This window comes from Gymnodraco acuticeps, unplaced genomic scaffold, assembly GCF_902827175.1.
Source record: "Gymnodraco acuticeps unplaced genomic scaffold, fGymAcu1.1, whole genome shotgun sequence".
Classification (NCBI taxonomy): Eukaryota; Metazoa; Chordata; class Actinopteri; order Perciformes; family Bathydraconidae; genus Gymnodraco; species Gymnodraco acuticeps.
Window position 1 is genome coordinate 281,495 of NW_022991340.1, and position 21,619 is coordinate 303,113.

The 21,619-nt window shown below is 41.1% G+C and overlaps 1 protein-coding gene across 16 annotated transcripts in view; it reads left to right on the forward strand.

Annotated features, from left to right (window-relative positions):
* LOC117562664 (neurexin-2-like) overlaps positions 1-21,619 on the forward strand; it is a 153,731-nt gene that overhangs the window by 99,226 nt on the left and 32,886 nt on the right. Inside the window, exon 1 of one of the 16 annotated variants that reach the window (XM_034240509.1) lies at positions 14,174-15,937. The exons of the other annotated variants lie outside the window; for them this stretch is intronic. Within the exon in view, the coding sequence (XP_034096400.1) occupies positions 15,598-15,937 (340 nt within the window). The 5' untranslated portion in view covers positions 14,174-15,597. Of the gene's footprint in view, positions 1-14,173; positions 15,938-21,619 lie in introns of those variants that run through there. 16 annotated transcript variants of the gene reach the window in all.

The following is a 21,619-nucleotide window of genomic DNA, read 5'->3' on the forward strand; positions in this document are numbered from 1 at the left end:
CCGATTTAACTAGCCAAAGGCAGTTGTATACTCCATAATAACAAAGATGAGAGCTGGTAGGAAGGCTGCATCTGAAGCAAGAACCAAGTGTCATATCCAGAGAGCATCCATGCATCAGAGTGGAAGGTTTATTTTTATAATAGCAGGCAATTTGTTGAGGTTTTGTTACAAATAATATTCATACAAAGGGTTTTTATTGAAAGAATGCTTTGTTTTAAATTGCTTCAGCAAGTAATGGCAATCATAATATGACAGCAGGTGAAATAAGCAACTGCACATATAATTATGGCAATAAAAGGAGTGTGGTCAGAGGCTTGGTGCTCCTGTGGGTGTGTAGTGATACAAGGTGAAGTCTCACAATGACATTCTCCCATTTCTAGGATGATATTATTTGTCTCTGAGGCAAGGCAAGTTTATTTATATTGCACATTTCAACACAAGGCAATTCAAAGTGCTTTACAAAAATGAAAGACATTAAGAAACATATTATGAAATGGCATTTAAAAACACTCAAGCAAAAATGATAAAAACATGAATAACAAAGGTACATGAATTAAAGTGACAGTGCAGTGTGAGATACACACATCTGAAATGTTTAGGTCTCTCAATCATTGCTCACTTTTTAGCAGAAATAGTTTTCTTTGACCTCCCTTTCTTTCTACTTTCCTTTTCAACTTATCCTTTAGTTATTGCAAGTGTTTCATGCTAAACGAACCCCCCTTTGGAAGATTCTAATCTGCAACCCAATATTCTGAAAATTCAACGGATCCTAGCCATCATTTGTGTAGCATATAAAACTAGAAGATTCCGAGAAATGTTGACTGTGTGATTGAAACTTGGGTGCCTGTCCCGATGCTAACATTACCCCTGCTGAGCAAGTATTAATAGCATTAGTTGAATTGTTATGGTACAACAAAGAATATCCATTCATTTTAGCTCACTTTCAGCTGACTATTTTAACTGTTTATCTATTACATGTTTGGATTCTTGTACCACATTCCTGCATTGTTTCTGAACATCTTTAGATTACCACTGGATTTAGTTAACGACCGACAGGTGTGTTCAAAGATCAAAGCGTTTTTTTCACAGCTCCTCTAGCCGTGATGTCACCCACTCTAAAGGCCCTGACACACCTACCCGATTTTGGGAGTCATAGGCCGTCAGAGTCAGTCGGGCATTCGCGGCGCCCTACTCAGGTTGGTGTGTCCCGCACGTCGTGTCTTTACGGCACATTTTCACAGCTCCCGCGGGAGGTCAGAGAAAGTCGGGACAAAGAAATCACTCTGATTGGCTGTTCAGCTTAGCGAGAAGTGAAGCGGAAGTGAGGGACCAAAACAAACGATTAAGAAGGCACACACAGATGGTTAATATTTTTCATTTTCATCTCACCCGGACGCAAGAGTTTCTTTTTTATGTTTACATGTTTTACCGCTGCCTGCTGGTAAGGACAGTTATTGCCACTCGTCAACTGAAGTCTTTGCGGTGTGTTCGTAGGCGGGCGGCGTAGCCGACGCAGGCGACGTAGCGGACGTAAAAGTCGGGACGCCTTCGGTGCGCGTTCTTTGGTCTCAGGTTGGTGTGTAGCGGCCTTAAGTCGAGCCCTCCCATTCATTCCTATGGGGCAAATGATCGCGATTTGCGTGAAAACGGCTAGGCAAATCTCTTATAAAAGACATAGCAACCCGATCCCAGTCATTCCGCATGTTTTTGATTTGTTTTTTTGTGTGTTTTGTGTCTACGTTGCCGGACGAGTAGCATGACAACATTTGTGGTGGAAGAAGGAGAATGAGATAAGTAGGCCTATGTCGAATACTATACTGTGTGTGGCTTCGCCCGCCAGTCACACAGAATGAATTTGCTCCCAGACATTCATGCTGCTAGTTTTTGAGGCACTATCCAGTGTTGGGACTAGCCCTATGCAAGGCTTGATTACTAAGTGGAGCCCCCACCCTGCTCTGACTGTCATCTCTGTGCCTCGCTCTGCTTCGGGAACATGGTGGGATTCACTTGACTCCCAGGACACGCAGCAGCTGAGCCTCACATGAATGCTAGTCTATGCCAGGTTCCCGAGGGGGGGGCTGGGGCTTCCTAGTCCCTGCTGCAGGGGCTGTGTGAGAGAAGAAAGGTTACATTCAGTTTACATCATAAAGGCTAGACACAAACACATAGGCCTTCAGATTCAGAGTCTGCCAAACTCCGGCTTCATTTCTGTTTTTCTGTCGCCCTCGACACTCTGACATAGTGACACACTCAATTATAAATCATTTAGTCGCTGTTGCAGATCTTTCACTCGGTTTGATCTGTGATGAAATTATAACCCACCGTAATGAAGAATTCAGGAAGAGAGTGCATGCGATACGGCTTGGTGGTTGTCCACATGACTCTTAGGCAAGCCTGTGTCCACATTTTGGGTTGAGGATTCACAACATGACTCCATTTTAACCTCAACATAAAACAACTAATGAATATTCCATTAATCAACTTTAATGTTATGGATTTAATTTGATTGCATATGTCATAAATAGGGCTCACCTCCTAAATGGTTTTATATGTATTGCTCCAGATTGGATCATATTTATTTAAAAAATGGCATAGTTGTAAAAATAAACGGGTCTGGCATTCAAAGGAGATGTAAGCCATTTGTTTGTGTTTTGTATGATTTAAGAATAGGCTTTGTTGTTTTAGCTGTCACCATCATTGTTTGTTATTTGCAACCAGAAGGGGCACAAGAGTGTGGAGAAAAAGCACAACCTAACTCTTTTGTTAGGCAACAATTCACTTGCATTGATATAAAAGACACTGTAAAAGGATAAAAGTGTGAAAATGAAAACACCCAGAGCAGCAGACAACATCAGAGTAGCCCCGCCTTGAAGCATTTGATGTTATTTTTTAGTATACTTTACCAAATAAACATCATGCTGTATTGGAAAATACTAATAGATAGAGAAACACACAATACACTTGTAAGGAACTGTTTGACTCAAATGATAAATGAGGTGAGAAGAAGGATAATGTTTTCATAGACTTCCATACAACCAGACTCAGGCTATTGGAGAGAATGTTTAATCATCAGCAGCAGCAGCTTTATTGAAGAGACTCAGGTCCATTTTTAAACTTACAACATTCACACTTAAGACCCATTTGCATTAGGTTGCTACTTATTTGGCAATCAATTTTCTAAAACAACATCAGAAGATCATATGTGCGTAGTTTACAGATGCATCACTGCATATGCAAACATACGTAAGCTAAACAGCATCACTAACAGGGATCAGGTTCAAACATATTCAGCCACTTATAGCTGACATTAGTTTCCGTGTTAGCGATGGTGATGTAGAGCAGTGGTTCTAAAATGGGGGTACGCGGACCCCTAGGGGTACGTTGGAGTACTGCAGGGGGTATGTGACATTTATGTTAATGAAAAAAAAAAAAATGTCAGGAAAAGTAGCGAAGTTTGAGCAGTGTGGGTTTTATATTAACAGTTACACATATTTCAAAACGCGAAGTGTAATAACTGCAGTGGCCTTCCTGTCACTGAGAATAACAAAGATCCTCAGTGAAGCTCAAGCCCATGTTTCACTACATTGTAAGTACAACTTATTAAAAAGATCAGTTCAATGCAACTAATGTCGTCTTAGTGTTATTGCATGATGTTACAATTGGTTTGCCATGAATTTAGTGATGGATTGTAAACATTTGAAATGTAGCATTTAAGTGTTTCTCAGTTACAAGGTTGTTGTTTTAATAAATCAGACACCGATGGTGCAGCGCTGTACTGTACCTCTTTATAGGCTTTTCTTCCCTAACAAATTGTTTTTGCGCTGATCAGGGGGTACTTGGCTGAATTTTTTTTTCAAAGGGGGAACATTATTGAAAAAAGTTTGAGAATCACTGATGTAGAGTAATTCCTATAGTAATTAAAGTAAGGGACCGAAGTTATTTATATTACGAAAAATGATACAATGCATACCATTAAATGACTAAGTACCATAAAGATGTGTTTTCTTGATGCCTATAGTGCAGATGTCACCTTGGATTATTGCTGAACAGACTGACCACAAAAACCACGTCACATGCAGTCGATACGAAGCATCTACACTTGGCATACGGTGAACTTCAGACTATACATCACTCGTGATATACTTCAGAAAAAGATGGATTTAGTTGAAGTCACAACTGTCGTCTTCTCCCTCCAGCCACAGCAACTGGCTGTTGTATTCATCTGCCTCCGTGGACTGATAAAACCCCAAGTACTAATCCTTCACTTTCCCCAGCCCACTTCTGTAACCTATTAAAACTCACCATCCATATGAAATTGGCATTCAGCAGATTAGTTTATAGAGACAGGACATAATAAGGCACTCAGACAGCTGCAGCAATAGTGAAAGACATTGTAACTAACCCATGTAATTAGCACACTTGTAGAAGTCAGTCAAATCATTTTTTTCCCCTCATAGACTATTTACTATTCATTTACTAAATGTAACTTTTGATCTAAAATTCACAACACAATTTCAAAGTAATTCTGCTCCATTCAGCAAATCCAACGCGAGATCATTTACATAGCTCCTTTTATTGCAAGTAAATGTGCTTCACATTAATTTGCTTTTGTAAACACTCACCCACCGAAAGACAATTATGAGGCAATTGGGCATAATATAACTAATTATGTATTTTGATTTAGGACTATGATTGCAACAAAAAGACCATAATATGCAGTTGATCTACCCTCCCAGGTCGGTAGGAAGTTGTTGTGTTTAGTGAGTGTGTCCATTATTCTACAGTCTGTATGTGTAGCAGTATGAAATAGTGCTCCCTCACATAGTAACTTACTGTTTCAATACACGAGCTAGAGTTGTTCACAACAGAGTTTTACTGTATGGCTGGATATTGTTTTTCTTTGCATTTGTGTATGCATTGCCAATGTTGATCTCTCTGTTCCTATACACCTCTCATGCACACACACACACACACACACACACACACACACACACACACACACACACACACACACACACACACACACACACACACACACACACACACACACACACACACACACACACAGCAACCTCTTCATTCCCTGCATTTGTTTTGTTTTCTCTGACTCTCTTTGTCACCTTCTCTATTGTCCTGGCTCCTCATCGTGCAACGCAACACCAAGTCTCTGCATGCCCAGCAGAAGAAGATTACCTTTAATTTATTTTCAATTAATAATAGAAAGACCTGTTTACTAAGGACCCTTTATTGAAGTACACTATCTAATACTTACATGATTAAGATGTAATGCCGATAAATGTATTACTTAAGCAATAGCTCACGACAGGCCCGTTGTCGGGCCGAACCACGCCCCTTAGCGTATATATATGAGCATATATCACGGCCTGAAGTGAGCTATTGCTTTTATAAAACGGTTACCAAGTGTGGCAATATGAAAGAAAAAGACACACTCTAATTTAAATAGTTTTTATTAGTAAATAATGAAATAAAAATAGTCCCTCTGTTGCCTTCTGCACAAAACATAGTGTTAGGTGGTTGCTATGCAACAACACTAACAGCTAGCGAACATATTAGACAGAGAGCGTTGATCCATTATTTGGCTATTTATTTACATTCATTTGTATGTTGCCGTTTATTGTGCACCCACTGAAAAACTGTCCAGCATCAGTAGCATGGCTTACGTGGTTACTTGTATAGGTTGAGGTTGTTCTAGGCTGTTGCTTGGCGTGGCGAGAATATTGCTCCACTTTCTCCGGTCCCCGAGATTTGGCTTTCAGTAGCTCTGGAGAGAGCTTTCGCACCTGTGGCCACTAACGCTCATAATTTCTCTGCTTTGTTTCAAGACCCGCATCAGAAAGCTTTTGAATGGTGGTACTTTTCCAGTTGTTCTACCTGCTCTTCGCGTAGCTCTGCATGTCGTCATGTAGGAGGTGCTTTTTTTTCTGGAGATTGGCACTGCTCAATCCACTCCTCCATAGTAAGGCCACCCCGGAGGTCGAAGTTAACCTTAAATGTTTCCATTTTGAGCTTAGTTAGTTAGTTTCGTATCGGAAGTAATGTAACAGTTGTAACGGTTGTAGCTTTTTCTCAGACGCGGAGGGATACTGACTTGTGAAAAGTAACTACAATTATACCCGTGGTATACGCTCATTATATCACGGCTAAGAACCAATCAGATTGCTTGATTTGACTTGTCCGTTTTATAATAATGAAACGTATATGTATTTATTTCTTATCTATATACAGTCGTCAATCCTCAGTGGGCACTATTGTTGTTAAGCAGTGTTAAAATACTGCGTGATTTGATTTGATCCACGGTGATGAGGGCCTGTTTCGATGATATAATATGTTTGTGCAAGAAGAATCTAATTGGAAATGTGATCTTTAATATCAATAGTAATTGTGTAAACAGTTTTTATTTGACTGGGATTTTCATGCAGCTTTTACACACCTACACACAGCGATGATTGGTGCTCATAGAATTGAGAGAGAACTCACCAAGATGTCTTATATCTTTACAATCAACAAGGGACAAATGTTTCTACAGTAGTTCTACTTTTGTGTGCTGCGTTATAAATATAATAGCTATACTAAAATGAAAGTATATGATGATATGATTGCTGTTTATAACTTTGTATGTGTTGGCTTCTCTATCAACAAAAATGTGATGATGACTCAATTAACAAAAAGAGTTTCACACCCCAACTTGATGACTTGTTTTTCGTGGGTTTAATGAATCTGGATCAGCACCCTAAATAAATAGACGTTGTAATAAAATAGAAACGTTTTTCTAACAAGTGTTGTGGGTGTTCGTCAGGGCATGGCTGGATTCAAACAGGTTGAGGTGGATAGGGTGACACTGTGGTGGCTTGAATGAGAGTAATGAGGCAGAAAAATAGTGGCTTTGCGAGCTTCAGCACCTTGAAGAGAGACAGAGGGAGACTAGCAGCACATTTCTATAGTACTTTTCCCCGGGGAGAGAAACTGATTATCCTATTACCTGACAATGCACTCATTGATTCACAGTAATTGTGTTGTTCAGTCAAACAATGTGTTTCCATTATTCATCATAGAATAGTATGTGTGAAGTCTGCCGTTATCGACAGGTGGATCCATTTTAAATCTTCCACCCCACTCGGACCCTGCCCCAGTAAATGTCTACTCGCATGACCTGATTACGCAATTTCAATCGCCTAAGGGAAGCAAAGAGGGACATTCAAGAGTCTGAATTATCATTGAGACGTTGTATTGAAATACCCACATGGACAGTACTTTCAGCTAACAATTAAATGCATTGCAGTTAATCTGATGATACAGAATGACAAAGTGTTAATCGACTAATTACTGCTAATTTTAGAGTAAACTGTTGATTTCATATTTAGGTCAGAGGCCAAAGATTGTGTTTGTGTGAGCGGTGTCAAGAAATTAACCTTTATAGAAGTAATAACAACAACCAGTCAGTCATTCAGAGAAAATAACAGTTTTTAATTGGATATTACTTAAAGTTAAGTACAGCATATTGAACACCATGATAAGCCAATTAATAACCATAGATGCATTTATTATACAGGAACATTTAAAACCCTATGAACAATTTAAAACTACAAAAAACCTAATAACTACTAACCCTACTAAATGGTCCCAAAACATTAATAGAGAGATATTGCAGATGGTAATTAATGTCTTAATTTGTTTACTGAATGTACATTTTTGTATGATCAGACATGACAAACAAAAGCAACATATCATCATAAAAAGGACTTGTCAAAGAGACTTTAGATTTGATTTTGAAATGTTTGAACTACAAGCTTATAAAAATGTGATGACAGCACGTCTTCTCACACTCATGGCTGACCTACTAATTTATAAAAGTCTCGAGTCTGAGGATATCACACACTCACATTCATAAAGGGATTTATTAATGTATGCAGTACCATTGTGTTGTAACTTGCGAAGAAAGGCAACCCTCGAAAGACATTAAAAAGGCAATACCTCTGTGCCCAATTTTACACCAACCAGATTGAGAAAAGACGGAAGGTTCTCAAAGTGAATATAGAGTAAAAGACGCAACATAATAAATCCCTTTTGAAAATCCACAGTGTACAAAACAAATGGGTCTTCTCTTAACTGGCATATGTTTTTTGTTTTTTTAAGGCCTAAATATTTAATATAATATCGAAAGATTTCTAAAGCTGAAAGGTAGGGTAAGAATGGAGAAACCAGCTCGAGTGCGCTAGAATTTGAAAATACACAGCCGAAAAAAATCTGCCCCTTCCTTCAGACTTCCTTACAGAGCCCCTCCTCCAACACACACGAACGCGCACATGACCAATGAGGGCACGAGATACATTTGTGCACAGATGGAAGGCTGACAGGCAGGTAGGCCATCCAGTTATTTTAGCCGGGCCGGCTCAGATGATTGGTCGTGCTTTTTACAGCGCCACAGCTTCCACAGATGAAATATTTGTATGTATTTATTGTCAAAGCATTTAATATATTCATTGCTATCGTGATGTTAAAGGTGGGGTATGTAATTTATTTCAGAAACACTTTTTGTTATATTCCATGGAATGCTCTTAAAGGTGGGGTAGGTAAGTTTCAGAAACCGGCTCGAGATACACTTTTTGTTATATTCCATGGAATACTCTTAACATCCCGGTAGCAATGAATATCTTAAGTGCTTTGACAAAAAATCCATAAAAAAATTCATCTGTGGAAGCCGTAATACTGTAAAAAGTACAACCAATCCGTAAACGGATTGGATTGCCGGTCTGTCTGTCAGCCTTCCATCTCGTTTGTGCCGTCATTGGGCGTGCATTGCAGCAGTACTTCCAGAGAGGCTTCTCAATACTCAAATTTCCCCTCCTCGACTCCTCGGTCCTCGGTCCTCCGGTAGTGACCCGGAAATGAATTTCAGCGCGCCATTTTGAAGGACATCTAATTTCTCTAAATGCACACCGAGGATCGAGCATCGAGGAGGCTCTCTGGAGGAGCTCTAACCGAGGATACACCGATGGTTTCTCCACGGCTCCTCCACGGATGCATTTCCGGGAACGGTGGAGGCGTGACGCACGGCCGGACTTATCTCAGCCAATGACAGCTATGCATGCATCCCCTGGATATTATTTTAGAAACTGCTTTCATGCGTCGCGATGTTTCCAGAGAGAACAGCTGTACGGTCCATGCAGAAAGCAGAGCAGCGTGTATAATATATATCACTCAGTATAACAGGCCTACTCTCTTTATTTGCTTTAGTTTAGTAGATATCTACAAACAAAGAGTCGATATTTTTCTAAGACCATTGCTTCACATAATAAAATACACAACGGCTTATGCTTTAGGAGCTGTAGGTGTGTGTGGTACAGTGTGTAGGTGTGTGTTGTACAATGTGTAGGTGTGTGTTGTACAGTGCGTAAATGCGGCGGACAGACGGGTCTCAGTTGGTTTGGTGTCCTCTGCTTACTTTTAATAGGCCTACTTGTAAATACAACCTTTGGCCCGTAATTTCAATTCCCCATTTCAGCGACCAGAGAGAGGGGGGGATATATCCAGTCTCTGATTGTGTTACGTTATTATGAGAGTGCTCTCATACTTTAAATTGTATATATTTATATAAATATATTTGTGTGTGTGTGTCCGCATCTGTAGCCTGTTATTGTCTCATTATACCGCACTCTCAATGAATTCAAAGTAAATATGTGGGGGAACAATGTTCAGCTGATCTAACAGAGATACAGCGCTATGACAAAACACTCGACAGCTGATGCAGCTGTTGCCACGTAATAATGAACTGACATCTCTTTAAAATGACCGCTCAGAGGAGAGGAGTTCTCATTTCTTTAAACGTCTGCTGCTTCCCCTCCTCTCTCCTCGGTTCCCCTCCTCGGTCCTCCGCTCGCATCTCCTGTGGGCGGGTCTAAGTCTCGAGGAGGGGAACCGAGGAGGGGAAATTTGAGTATTGAGAAGCCTCTAATGACTCGCCAGCAACAGGCGGCCACTTTCACCAGTCTGCTGACGTCATGTGCGCGTTCATGTGTGTTGGAGGAGGTGCTCTGTAAGGAAGTCTGAAGGAAGGGGCGGATTCTTTTCGGCTGTGTACTTTCAAATTTTAGTGCACTCGAGCCGGTTTCTGAAACTGACCTACCCCACCTTTAACATCCCGATAGCAATGAATATATTAAATGCTTTCACAATAAATACATACAAATAAATTCATCTGTGGAAGCCGTAGTACTGTAAAAAGCACGACCAATCATGTGAGCCGGCCAGGCTAAAGTAACTGGATGGCCTACCTGCCTGTCAGCCTTCATCTGTGCACAAACTTATCTCGTGCCTTCATTGGTCATGTGCGCGTTTGTGTGTGTTGGAGGAGGGGCTCTGTAAGGAAGGGGCATATTTGTTCCGGTTGTGTATTTTCAAATTCTAGCGCACTCGAGCTGGTTTCTCCAAAATTACCTACCCCACCTTTAAGAGCATTCCATGGAATATAACAAAAAGTGTTTCTGAAGTGAATGACCTACCCCACCTTTAATAAGATGAAGTGCCAACAAGTGCAATTTCATCACAACTGTACAGATGAAGACTTGTCACATAACTCAACAGTTTTAAATTAAATTAAATTTTCTTCAATTTAGGACTTTTTGTAGTCTCTTTGTCCATTTTTGGGGACGTTTGAAGCCACCCACATCGAGCTTTGCAAACACATTTCAGACTCCTTTGGATAATGACATGGCAACTTTACCCATATTTAGTCAGGCTATGGTCTGCGCTTACCTCACCCGCCATGTAAGTTTAAATGAATGTACTATTTTAAACGACACTCTTAACAAGTCAAATGTTAATGATTGCCTTTAAAAGCTTGATTTTGTCCAGCCATTAGCTTCTCAATTACCATCAGAGCTAACACGAGCTAGCACTTACATAAGCTAATATCTTAGCTTATTCTTGCGATACCAACCCCACCGCTCCTTGCTCTCTCCAGCTCCTCCCACTTATCCAAATATAGTCTCTTCTACCTAAATAAAACCCCAAATGGCTAGCCTATTTCCACGGCGTAGATACAACATATGGTTACCACAAATGTCTATCACAGTTTGCAGTCATAGAAATGGTACAACCCATCATTCATTTCTACTGGTGCTTTTTCAGGCACATTTTTTCCGAAATTAGGGTCCAGAGTGAAGAGGGGAATACATCTCAGCAAAGGAAAATGTTTGATTGTCTTCTGTGGTGCAGGCCCATTGCCATCTCAGGTCATGCCCCAGGTATAGCCGTTAAGCAGCATATACTGTATTTCACTCATGTCGTTTGCATGACTCCAAAGCACAGATAATTTAGGAGTTGTGACTGTTCAACTGTCTCCATGTTGGTGTGGCTTTCTTTGCATGGTAAGTATCTCTGCTGCTGCTGCTGCTGCTCTTTTCCAGGAGACATGCTGAGGCTAGTAAGCTCAGCTAAACAAGCAAATGGAATCTATTTTTGCCGGCGCCATGTGCAGCCAACAATATGCAATCTGCTGTCACATGCAGTGTCTTCTCAGTGAAGAGTGCACACATTCTGCCAAGACACTGATGTTGCTATAAAAAAAAGTGGAAAATCATGTTTAATCGAGGTGTGAATCTGGAGGGAAAAAATGGTGTGTGAGTAAAGCATCTAGGGGCCTTCCTTTAGCCACTGAACTCTGGACCTTTTGTAAATTTAGACATGCCTGACCTCTTTTAGAAATCCCCATGGGTGTGCAATGCATTGTCAGCTCTCCATGCAACATAATAATATAACACAATGGAAGCAGATGTTTCTGATTCTGCCAGCTATACCGTAACCCTAATATGTATCTGTCGTTGGAATTGTCGTGTGTTTCGTTGCCTTCTTATTTCCCTTCCCTTGCACCGTCTAAGCCGAGCTTATTTTAGGTGTTGTTAGCCTAATGAAATCAACCAAACATCACATCTGCAGGCCATGCCTTTCAGAGGATGCTCGCATTATGAGTAATTAATCTGAAAGTGCTATGATTAATCCTGCTACTTTACACCCCACGGCGAGACTGGATGCCTGTGAAAAATCTTCTCTCACAAATCCTCCTGAGAACAAACCGTGCACGTTTAGGGTTCTTAGGTCTTTAAAACGCTGTTCACGTGTTCCCACATCTTGTCATTTGTCTGCAGGCCCCTGGACTTAATGTATATAAAGATTTTCCCTACAAAGAAACCTAAACACTTTCTGTTCATGGTTTCTTAACTATACATTTTCCCCATACATGCAAAATAATATGATTATGCAAATGGTTAGAGAGCTGCCAAACTGCCTTTGGGTGGGGGGGGTTAGAATACCCTGTAGAGAAATATAAAAATGCAAATCAGAGTTGTATTTAACTGGATGTGCTGAAGTCTCATATGACAGGCTTTCTATTTTCAAAATCCAGGAGAAATCAATTGGAATTCAATTAGAATTTAAAGCTCATCATCATGCATCAAATGCATATTTGATGTGTACCCTATGATGTTTATCGAGGTGTGTGTTAATAAGGAGAGCCCAACTTATTAAATAACCAAGGACAACACAAGGTTACAATCACAACCCCCCCCCCCCCCCCTCCTTCGTGTTGTCCAGATAGCAGCTTTCATCATGTTGAGCAACCCTCAAGCACGTAAATTGATTAATGCAAGCCTCTCATTCTCGACAGCTCACACCAAGATATCATCGCTGCCTCGAAGGATGCTCACACGCTGAAGAGCCTGACAGTCCGAGTCACTGGCTATAAATCATCCAGCTTCTCATACCCAGTCCTCACAGTTACTCGGAAGGAATGACTGGTTTTATTTGGATATGAGTTGTGTGAAAGTGAGAGTGAATTTCCAGCACACATTGTTTGTCATGACTGCCCCTTATGTTAGCCGCGTAAAACTGACTGAAGCCTCGACAGTAGAAATAAAACTGACTTTTAGAGCCATAGAGGATTATTCTCAATGCTTTTCAACACCAATACTTTATTAAACATTTCAGCCAGGAAGTCCTTGGCATCAGCGCTATTGTCTGTTTGATTTAGCTGGCAAGCACTTTCCCAGCATTAATATTTACTGCGTGACATATAGAAGAGGAAACGCATAAAGGATATGAATATCCCTGTGACTCAGATTGGACAGATGCGAAGAAATTGTTTCAATTTATATATGTTTTATAATACCAGCCGAGAAATGTATACGTGCTATTCGGGCACTTGCCATTCCCGAGTGTTATGCACTCACCCCTCCTCAGTTCTTTTTGTTCAATCAGCCTTGCTTCCCCACACGCCCCACCCCCCTCCCCTGCTTGAGTAATGGCCTGCGTCCCCTTCTTGTCACTATGAGAGGTGGTGCTGCATGGCTTGCCTCTGTCCTCCTGTTTCCATGCGTGTCCTTTCAACCGACTTGGCAATCCCAGCTGATATCTCTATCGACCGTGATTTAGCTGATAACGCTGCAGTCTCCCTTCCTTTCCCTTTCCTTCTCCCCCCTGCAATTGCTCTCCCTCTACGTTTCTCCCATCTCCTCTACCTTCAATCTCCCCACTTTGTCTCTCCGCTTCTGATAATGTGTTCATCCTCTCAAGTGTCAATACACTCCAAATTCATCTTGCCATCATACTTCCCCACCCCAAAAACTCAAGCAGCTCTAAAACTGTCAGAATACGTCTGAACTCCGATCAGTCACAGCTAGGAATAAGTTCTGCATGGTTAAGCAGCATGAGAACGGAGAGCTATGAGCTCTCTAGCAGAGGGGTGACTTGGATGCAGATATGAGGTGAACTCATCAGGCAGAGGAACAAATTGATTTGTAGTGTTAACACAGCAACGATAAGCAAAGCCAGGCTGGGAAAAGAGGGGCTTTGGTGTGTTGCACATCATAGCAGCTTCCTCAGTGACCTGCATTATATCATGATGACAGGTATTTATGTTTCTATCATCCATGCCTATTGTAGCTCTCGAGTCTTTATGTTAGCAGCACGTCCATACCAATACCTCTGTCTGTTCATTCTGTATCAGCTCTGACAGGTCACCTAAATCAGGCTCCTCCTCTGCAGTATGATTCCTACGTGTTACTGCCAGGACCTGCGAGCCAGAGCGCTGTGAATCTCTAGCATGTATTTATTCTCACAGCCCATTTTCTTGCCTCACTATTTCCCTGTGTGTTTGCGCCGTGGCTGCCTGTTTTCTCTTTCGCTGTCTCTTCCTGTCTCTCCCTCCCTCCTGCTATCGCTCACCCACCCTTTCTCCCCCCCGCCTCACTCATTTGCTCACAGACTCTCTTTCTCAGACGCACACAAACACACACAGAGGCACATGCTGTGCCGCGCTGGATCAGAGCCTCTGACTACAGTATGCCTTCAGAAGAGCTCCTTGATCTCGCCTTCATTAGACCACAACTCCAAGCCAAGGTTGTTATTTCTGGGGTCCAGGCTGTCCTGGAATTTCACCCATTCGGGATTAATTATGATACGACGTTTATTTTCAATTAGCATATTTGTTGCTGCTGCAGTGCAAGGAATCATCTCAGTGTCTGCCATCCAAGACACCTCATCTGAGGAGAATCACCTGCCCTCCTCCAGAGAGAGACACATGCTGCTGTCACGTTAATCGTCCCTCAGTCAGGCAGTACAGCAGATGTGGACGAGGTAACGGGAGAAGAGAAAGGAAAAAAAGGAGCAGCAGTGAGGGGAATGCAGCAGTAGGCTTTGCTGCATGAGACTGAGCAGGTGGAGCGCGAGGGAAGGATCATACGTGCATTTGAAATAGAAACACTCGCGTGTGGGACTCTACCAGAGGTGGATTTCCTGCGTCTGTGAGAGAGTGAATGAGGAGCTACTGAGAAATTATTTATTTATTTTGTGGAATTTCTTCTTTACCGCGCTGCTGCAGATACTGCTCCCTCTCTCCCCCTCCTTCCTTCTCTCTCTATCTCTCTCTGTCTCTCCCCCTCCCTATCTCTGTTCTCTTCCTTTTTCCCTGGCTAAAGGGGAACAAAAGCGCTGGTTCCTGCATCACCTTTCATCGCTGCATCTTCACTTCACGTATTTTTATCTCCTTGCCCTTTTTGCTTAATGAAATGATCCAGTTTCCCACGGCAGCGCGTTATGTCTTCTACTGCGGTGGAGGAGCACTCTTCTTAGTGGGCAGGCTCAGCTGCCCTGAAGCTTTACCTGTGGGTGATGGAGACTCTTATCAGAATTCTTGTCACATGAATCTCTGTCCTGACACTGTTCAAGCCTAATTATCATGCTTGAGCAACGTGCCGGTTGGAAATCGCGGTTGGATACATCGCCATTCTTTATTTGGATGTGCATTTCTTCTGCGTTTTGGAAACACTCGGCTCACTTTTTGAAGAATGTGCTTTTGGATGCTTCTAAATGAGCTTTAAACGTAGTCTGTGCCGTAGACATCTTGCCATAGCAAAATGTTAACCAACAATAGAAACATTGCTTTTCTACAAGGACATTAATTGGATTTGGACTGCTTTCTCAAATTCCTTTTTTGTTTTCTTTCTCACAATTTCAAGGGATATTTTCTCCATTATCAACGAAACTAAGGAATTATGAAGAGAATGGGCCCAGATTGTCTCTGAGATGCCCTGTGGTCTTCAAATTGAACTGTGTGAGGCCAAAGCTTGGCTAAGTTCTCTGTCCTGGGCCCATGAGGATATATACATGGGTAGACTCTTTGCAGCCACCCCTGTGCTCGGACAGCGGAGCAGCTGGTCATGCTGTAGCATCGGCATGGGCCTGAGTTATTGTTCCAAACTAGCCTTCTGGTTCACCTTGCTAACTCTGCTCCCCATCCAGACTGGAACAGCACGTGTGTCTTCTAGTCTCAGCACCACGCACCATGTCCACCATTTCCACAATAAGCATGGCACTGTTCCTATTGCCATCAACAGGATGCCTTTTCTTACCAGAGGGGGCCATGGTAAGATATTTCCCTCCAACATTCTTAAGTTTCTGTTTTCAAACATGTTTTTGCTCAAGTGTTAAATATGCTTTTGCTATTTGATCCATGTGTGGCATTTAAGAGGGTTTGGTGTTTCCTTTTAATCAGTGGCACCATTGGGCGACTCTTGTGAAAAAGGGAAAATGGACCCTTCACTAACTCTGGATTTGTTGCAGCCTGTGCATCATTAAACCTATTTTATCTAGCCATCAGCATACTCTTTTACCGATATTGCTTTTCAAGATGCGCCAGTCTAGCTCTGTTTGTTGTTTTGCAGATGCACATCAATGGCGTGATAAATCTTTGAAGCAAATCTCTTAATGTTCTTTCCTGAGTTCCTGTTTATTTCAGCAGCGTAACGTGTAATGGAGACGGTTTTGTGTCAAAGGTGATTCCTACAGTGCTTTGTAATTAGTGGCTCGTCATAACAGGCATAAAGCAATTGTATGTACATAGTTCGAGTGAGAGACAATCGTTGTTATTCTTCGGGTAGCAGTATTCACAGGAGTTATGGCAACATGTTCTTCACACTCCACATAAAATCTTATCTTGATAATCTGTGCATTGGGCAATTTAACAGAGGGATATAAAGTATTGACCTATCTTGAACAATCATCAAAATGGTCACGCTACTTGAATTGGCCCTTTCAAAGCTCTGACACCAAAGTCATTGCTCCTTTTTATTTACACTTTCAAATTCCTGTCCAATTCTCACTTTTATGTCCTATAAAAAGAGGCCCAGTGGATTTGTGGTGTCTTTTTCATCAAAGTAGCTTTATCACTTGCAAAAGGGCTAAAAATGTGATGAATTACATCTGCGCTATAATAGCCATATCATTCTGGACCAGGCCTTTACAGGCACGGCACAGCCTGTGATCAAACAGGCCTATAAAAAAAAACACTTCAAAGAACTCACTGATACATTTTCAATTACCTCTATCATAGATGTTTTGCTGTACATTCTTCTGAAGTATGTGTTTCAGAACAAGAAATAAATGTACCGCAACATAAATGGTACAGACAGTGCTTACGATTCCACTCTGCCATAATAACTGTGTAGAATATGCAGATTAGTTAACATTGATTGGCATGATAAGTTATGTAAGAATTATCACAGACGCATACACCATTTAAATAATAAAACCAACTTTGAATTTAGCTGCCTGCCACACAAGCCTTAATGATGTGAACTAAGCTATCATTTTTCGGACACTTGCTTTATTAAAGCAGATATGCGTGTGTGTCTGTGTGTGTGTGTGTGTATGTCAAGGCTAGTCAAAGACTTCTAGAGGCCCTGGGCTACGGCTATTTATAGGCCACCTACCCTGCTGCAATGCCTCACACTCCTCATCCATACACAGGTTATTGCATGCATTATTGAACTACACTGGTTACAGGATCCGGCACGCTCTCCCACAGACACAGACTGGTTCAATAATGAGCCCGAGATAATCTAAGTATATCTATGGAGAGTCGTTCAGATCACTAAACAGTAAAAAGTACCAAATGAAATACCACGATTAGTCACCAGTGGATTAATCAGAGGCATTCAAGTTGTGAAAGAATGCCAATTCATAAGAGCTGCAATGACTTAGTGCAGGGATCACCAACTACATTTGTCCAAGGGCCAAAATGTATCCAATAGACACTATCGTGGGCCAGCGATTTTTATATAGTCCACAATGCTAGTGGAGCACGCTCAGGTACTGCGGACCGCATAAAGCTTAGCAGACTCTTCACGCTAACGAAGGATCACTTCTATAGGCAAGGTTGGGAGGGTTACTTTGTAAATGTAATCAGTTACTGAATACTGAATACATGCTCTGAAAGTAATCAGAATACAGTTACGTATTCAGATTACTTTTAGAATACTTTTGGAATACTTTATTTTTCCATAACAGATGGGTATGTTTTGGTGAACAGGAGACACGTATTTTACTGTTTTAATGGCTTATCAAGAACTCAAACACAACATCTTGGTGTCATTCTGGACAGCTCCCTCTCATCTGCACCCCACATAAAACACATCACCCGGACTGCATTCTTTGTACTGTCTTAAAACCTTTCCTTAGAATATGTTATGAATTGTAAGGTGTCCTTGAAAGGCGCCCCTAAATAGAATGAATAATCATTATTTATTATTATTATCTGAAACGATATAATAACTTTTAAAACTTGTTCCAGTCACTTGCCCCATGCATTCAGCAGCAACAGGCCATTCACTTTGATGTCATCCCGTTATGAAATGTCATAATATCGACAATAAAGAAATTCTACATAAACGTTATCTTGCACATTTTATCTAACCACCTCCGTTTCTAACTTTCAATATATTTTAAAAGAGATCTCTCTCTCTCTGATTTGCGTGCGGGGGCGGGGCCTCACAGACACGCTGCATCTCTCTCGCTCACAGACATGCTGCAGCGCCGTGCAGTGTGCACAGTTCTGCCGGTAATGAATATTACCTTTTGTGAGGAAACTTTTCCACCAATAATTCCAATAAGTATTCCAAAATGTATTCACTTCAGGTTTACGAAAGTAACTGTAATCAGATTACTCGTTTTTCAAATGTAACGCCAGCTGAATACAGTTAGCCTACTTGATTTTTGTATTCTGATTACGTAACGCCGTTACATGTATTCCGTTACAACCCAACCCTGCTTCTAGGCTACTGTCCCGCAGCTCCTGCCTCTCTGTTGGACTCTGTCGCAGCGGGACTACTGCTGTGGTGCGGAGCGCACAAAGCAGACTCTTCACAACGAAGGATATATAGAGAGGCGAAGTCCCTCCCCTTCCGGTGGGACTCATTGGACCTTATTTCAGAAAAGTATGCATTGAAGTCAATGGAGAGAGAAAGATTGTCTTTCGATCCCGTTTGAATTGTGCCACAAATTACACATATGATGTTTGTCAATCTTAAATAATAATTTCCATGTCAAAAAAGTCACAGTTTGTCGTAAAACTGTTGAAATATAAGACGATGAAAAATATGCAACTAGAAAGACTATAAATCCCAGAATCCCGGTCCCGCATGCTGGCTCTTACGGAACCGACTAACTCCAACATGCCCAGACTCAACATGCCCAGACTTGTCGTGATTTTCACCTCTTTTAATACTTTCCGCCTCATTCTGAAAGAAAGAAGTGAGATGTGCCAACGTGACGGCCGTCTTGGTGTTGGTGCGAGATGGTGCGAGATGGGAGATGTAGTTCATTGAGTGTTACTTCACAGTTTTACAACACATTTTTATTTTTTTGACTTGCAAAATTATCTTTTAAATTGACAAACATCATATGTGTAATTCGTTGCACAATTCAAACGGGATCGAAAGATCATCTTTCTCTCTCCATTGACTTCATTGTAAAGGCGATTTAAAAGTAATTTTAAGCAAAAAATCCAATCATTCACTGGTTCCAGCTTCTCTAATGCAAGTATGCGCTGGTTACCCTGGTTTAATGTCATTATACAAATAGTCAACCTTGGGCTTTGGACTACTAGTAAAATAACATCACTTTGGATCCAGTAAACTGAAATTAGATTTGTTCTACTATTTCTAGCGTTTTCTAAATAAGTATTGGAATTGTTGAGAAAATAATTGGCAGATGAATTGATGATGAAAATATCAATTCATCTGAGTAAATACAAAAAATGTCCTCCTTGTATAGCGCAGTGGCCATTGGTCCATGAGAATGTACTACACCTTTTTTCTTTTTTTCTACTTTAGTAAAATTACAATTTGCTTTACTTCATGTAAAACAATAATTACTTCAAAAGATTTGTGATAAAAAGGGTTGTGATTCTGATGAAAAATCCCTCAAACCCTGACAAACTCTTTTATTTCTTAAGATGTTCTTTTCTACACTTATTGTTTGCCTTTAGCAAAACTCATCTCTTTCGACTCTGCTTCGAGCAATACAATGACAAACAAAGCACTTATATACTAATAAAGTGGCTTATCTAAAGCCAGTTGAGTAGCACTTGAAATGTTTTTGCTCTATGAAACCTGATGTACTTATATGATTCTGTTTTCTTCAAGGTTGTATCTTCTTGGTCGAATGCACTTATTGTAAGTCGCTTTGGATAAAAGCATCAGCTAAATGCAATGTAATGTAGTTTAACTGAACCTCAGATGAAGCCCTGGATTGTCCATTCTAGGCATTGTATCTGGGCTGTTATGAATAAGAAATGATGTTTCCATGCGCCAAACAAAATACCCTACATGAGTGCACCAGATAATATAAGGACTTTTTCTCATATCAGGCGGAGCCAAGATCCCAAATCAAGTCATGTTATGTAACTAATGAGCTCACTGTCTTCCACCGTTTATTTTACCCTGCAGTGACATGATAGGTTGTTGTTGTTTTGGTTCAATTTCTCAACTAGTTGTGGGTGGGCTCAGTAAATGCAATGCAACCTAACCCCCTAACATTCTGCAAGAGAGCTAGCCAATATTCCCTCTACCCTCAGTGTCCAAAAACCTTGAATGCTCTCAAGACATTCAAGAATGGTTGAACTGTAGCTGACCCCTCATCACACCCCTCATGTTCAACACACTCAGTGAGAATCTGCTGCACTCCATCCTCCAGAGCCCCATGTTGGTGTAAGAATGGTCTGGCTGTAGGAAATGCGCGGCTAATGCTTCCAGAGACATGTCAAGTGTGGAGGAAATGGTTTAGTGAGTTCCTTTAATTCAAGATATCTTTGAGCAAAATTCGATATTCTTTAAAAGCATGTTTTCCTTAGATCAATGCGTTTACTGTAACAACCAAAGACAAAGGAAGTGTGTCCTGTCTCTCTTTCTTGAGCTGCAGAAAGGAAAAGCAAAAAGGGAGAGGGGCATGAAAAGGTCTATCAGGGGCTCAGTTTCTTCTAGTTCACATATTGGCTTACCTGCTACACACACACACACACACACACACACACACACACACACACACACACACACACACACACACACACACACACACACACACACACACACACACACACACACACACACACACACACACACACACACACACACACACACACACACACACACACACAGTCATTCATTTGCACACACATGTACAATAGCAATAAACAAGCAATAAAAAACCCTAATTGAAATTATCTCCCACCTGTAATTCAGATGAGTTTTATACCTGATATTATTCTATTATCATCACCGTCATTGCTGTTCAGTAACCGAATACAAATGCATGATTGCACTTGTCATTTTGAGTGTTTGCCAACGCATTGAGGGGGAGAAAGTGGACAAGGCAAACAACCGCACGTATTAGAAACCAAGGTCACCACTGCTCTGCCCTATATCTGCAGCAAAGCAGAACAAACAGGCGAGTGTGAAGAAGCAAGCAGTCACTGTAACAGATAATGGATAAACCAAGGGGCGGGAAAAAAACAACATGGGCTGATCCCTTGCTCAAGTAAACAATACAACATTTTAATACTGAAATGCAAATAACCTAAAGAAGACAGAAGTGTTGAGTATCACAATTGAAGAGAGAAATGTCTTGTGATTAATTTACACAGGAAGAAATGCACAGTAGCTGCGATCACATACATGCAATTATTCAAGCGTTACATTCATTTACATACATATCACATAGTAAACACTCGACCTCCATGCCCAGTTTCAGCAGTTATGAAACTGTGGCCCAC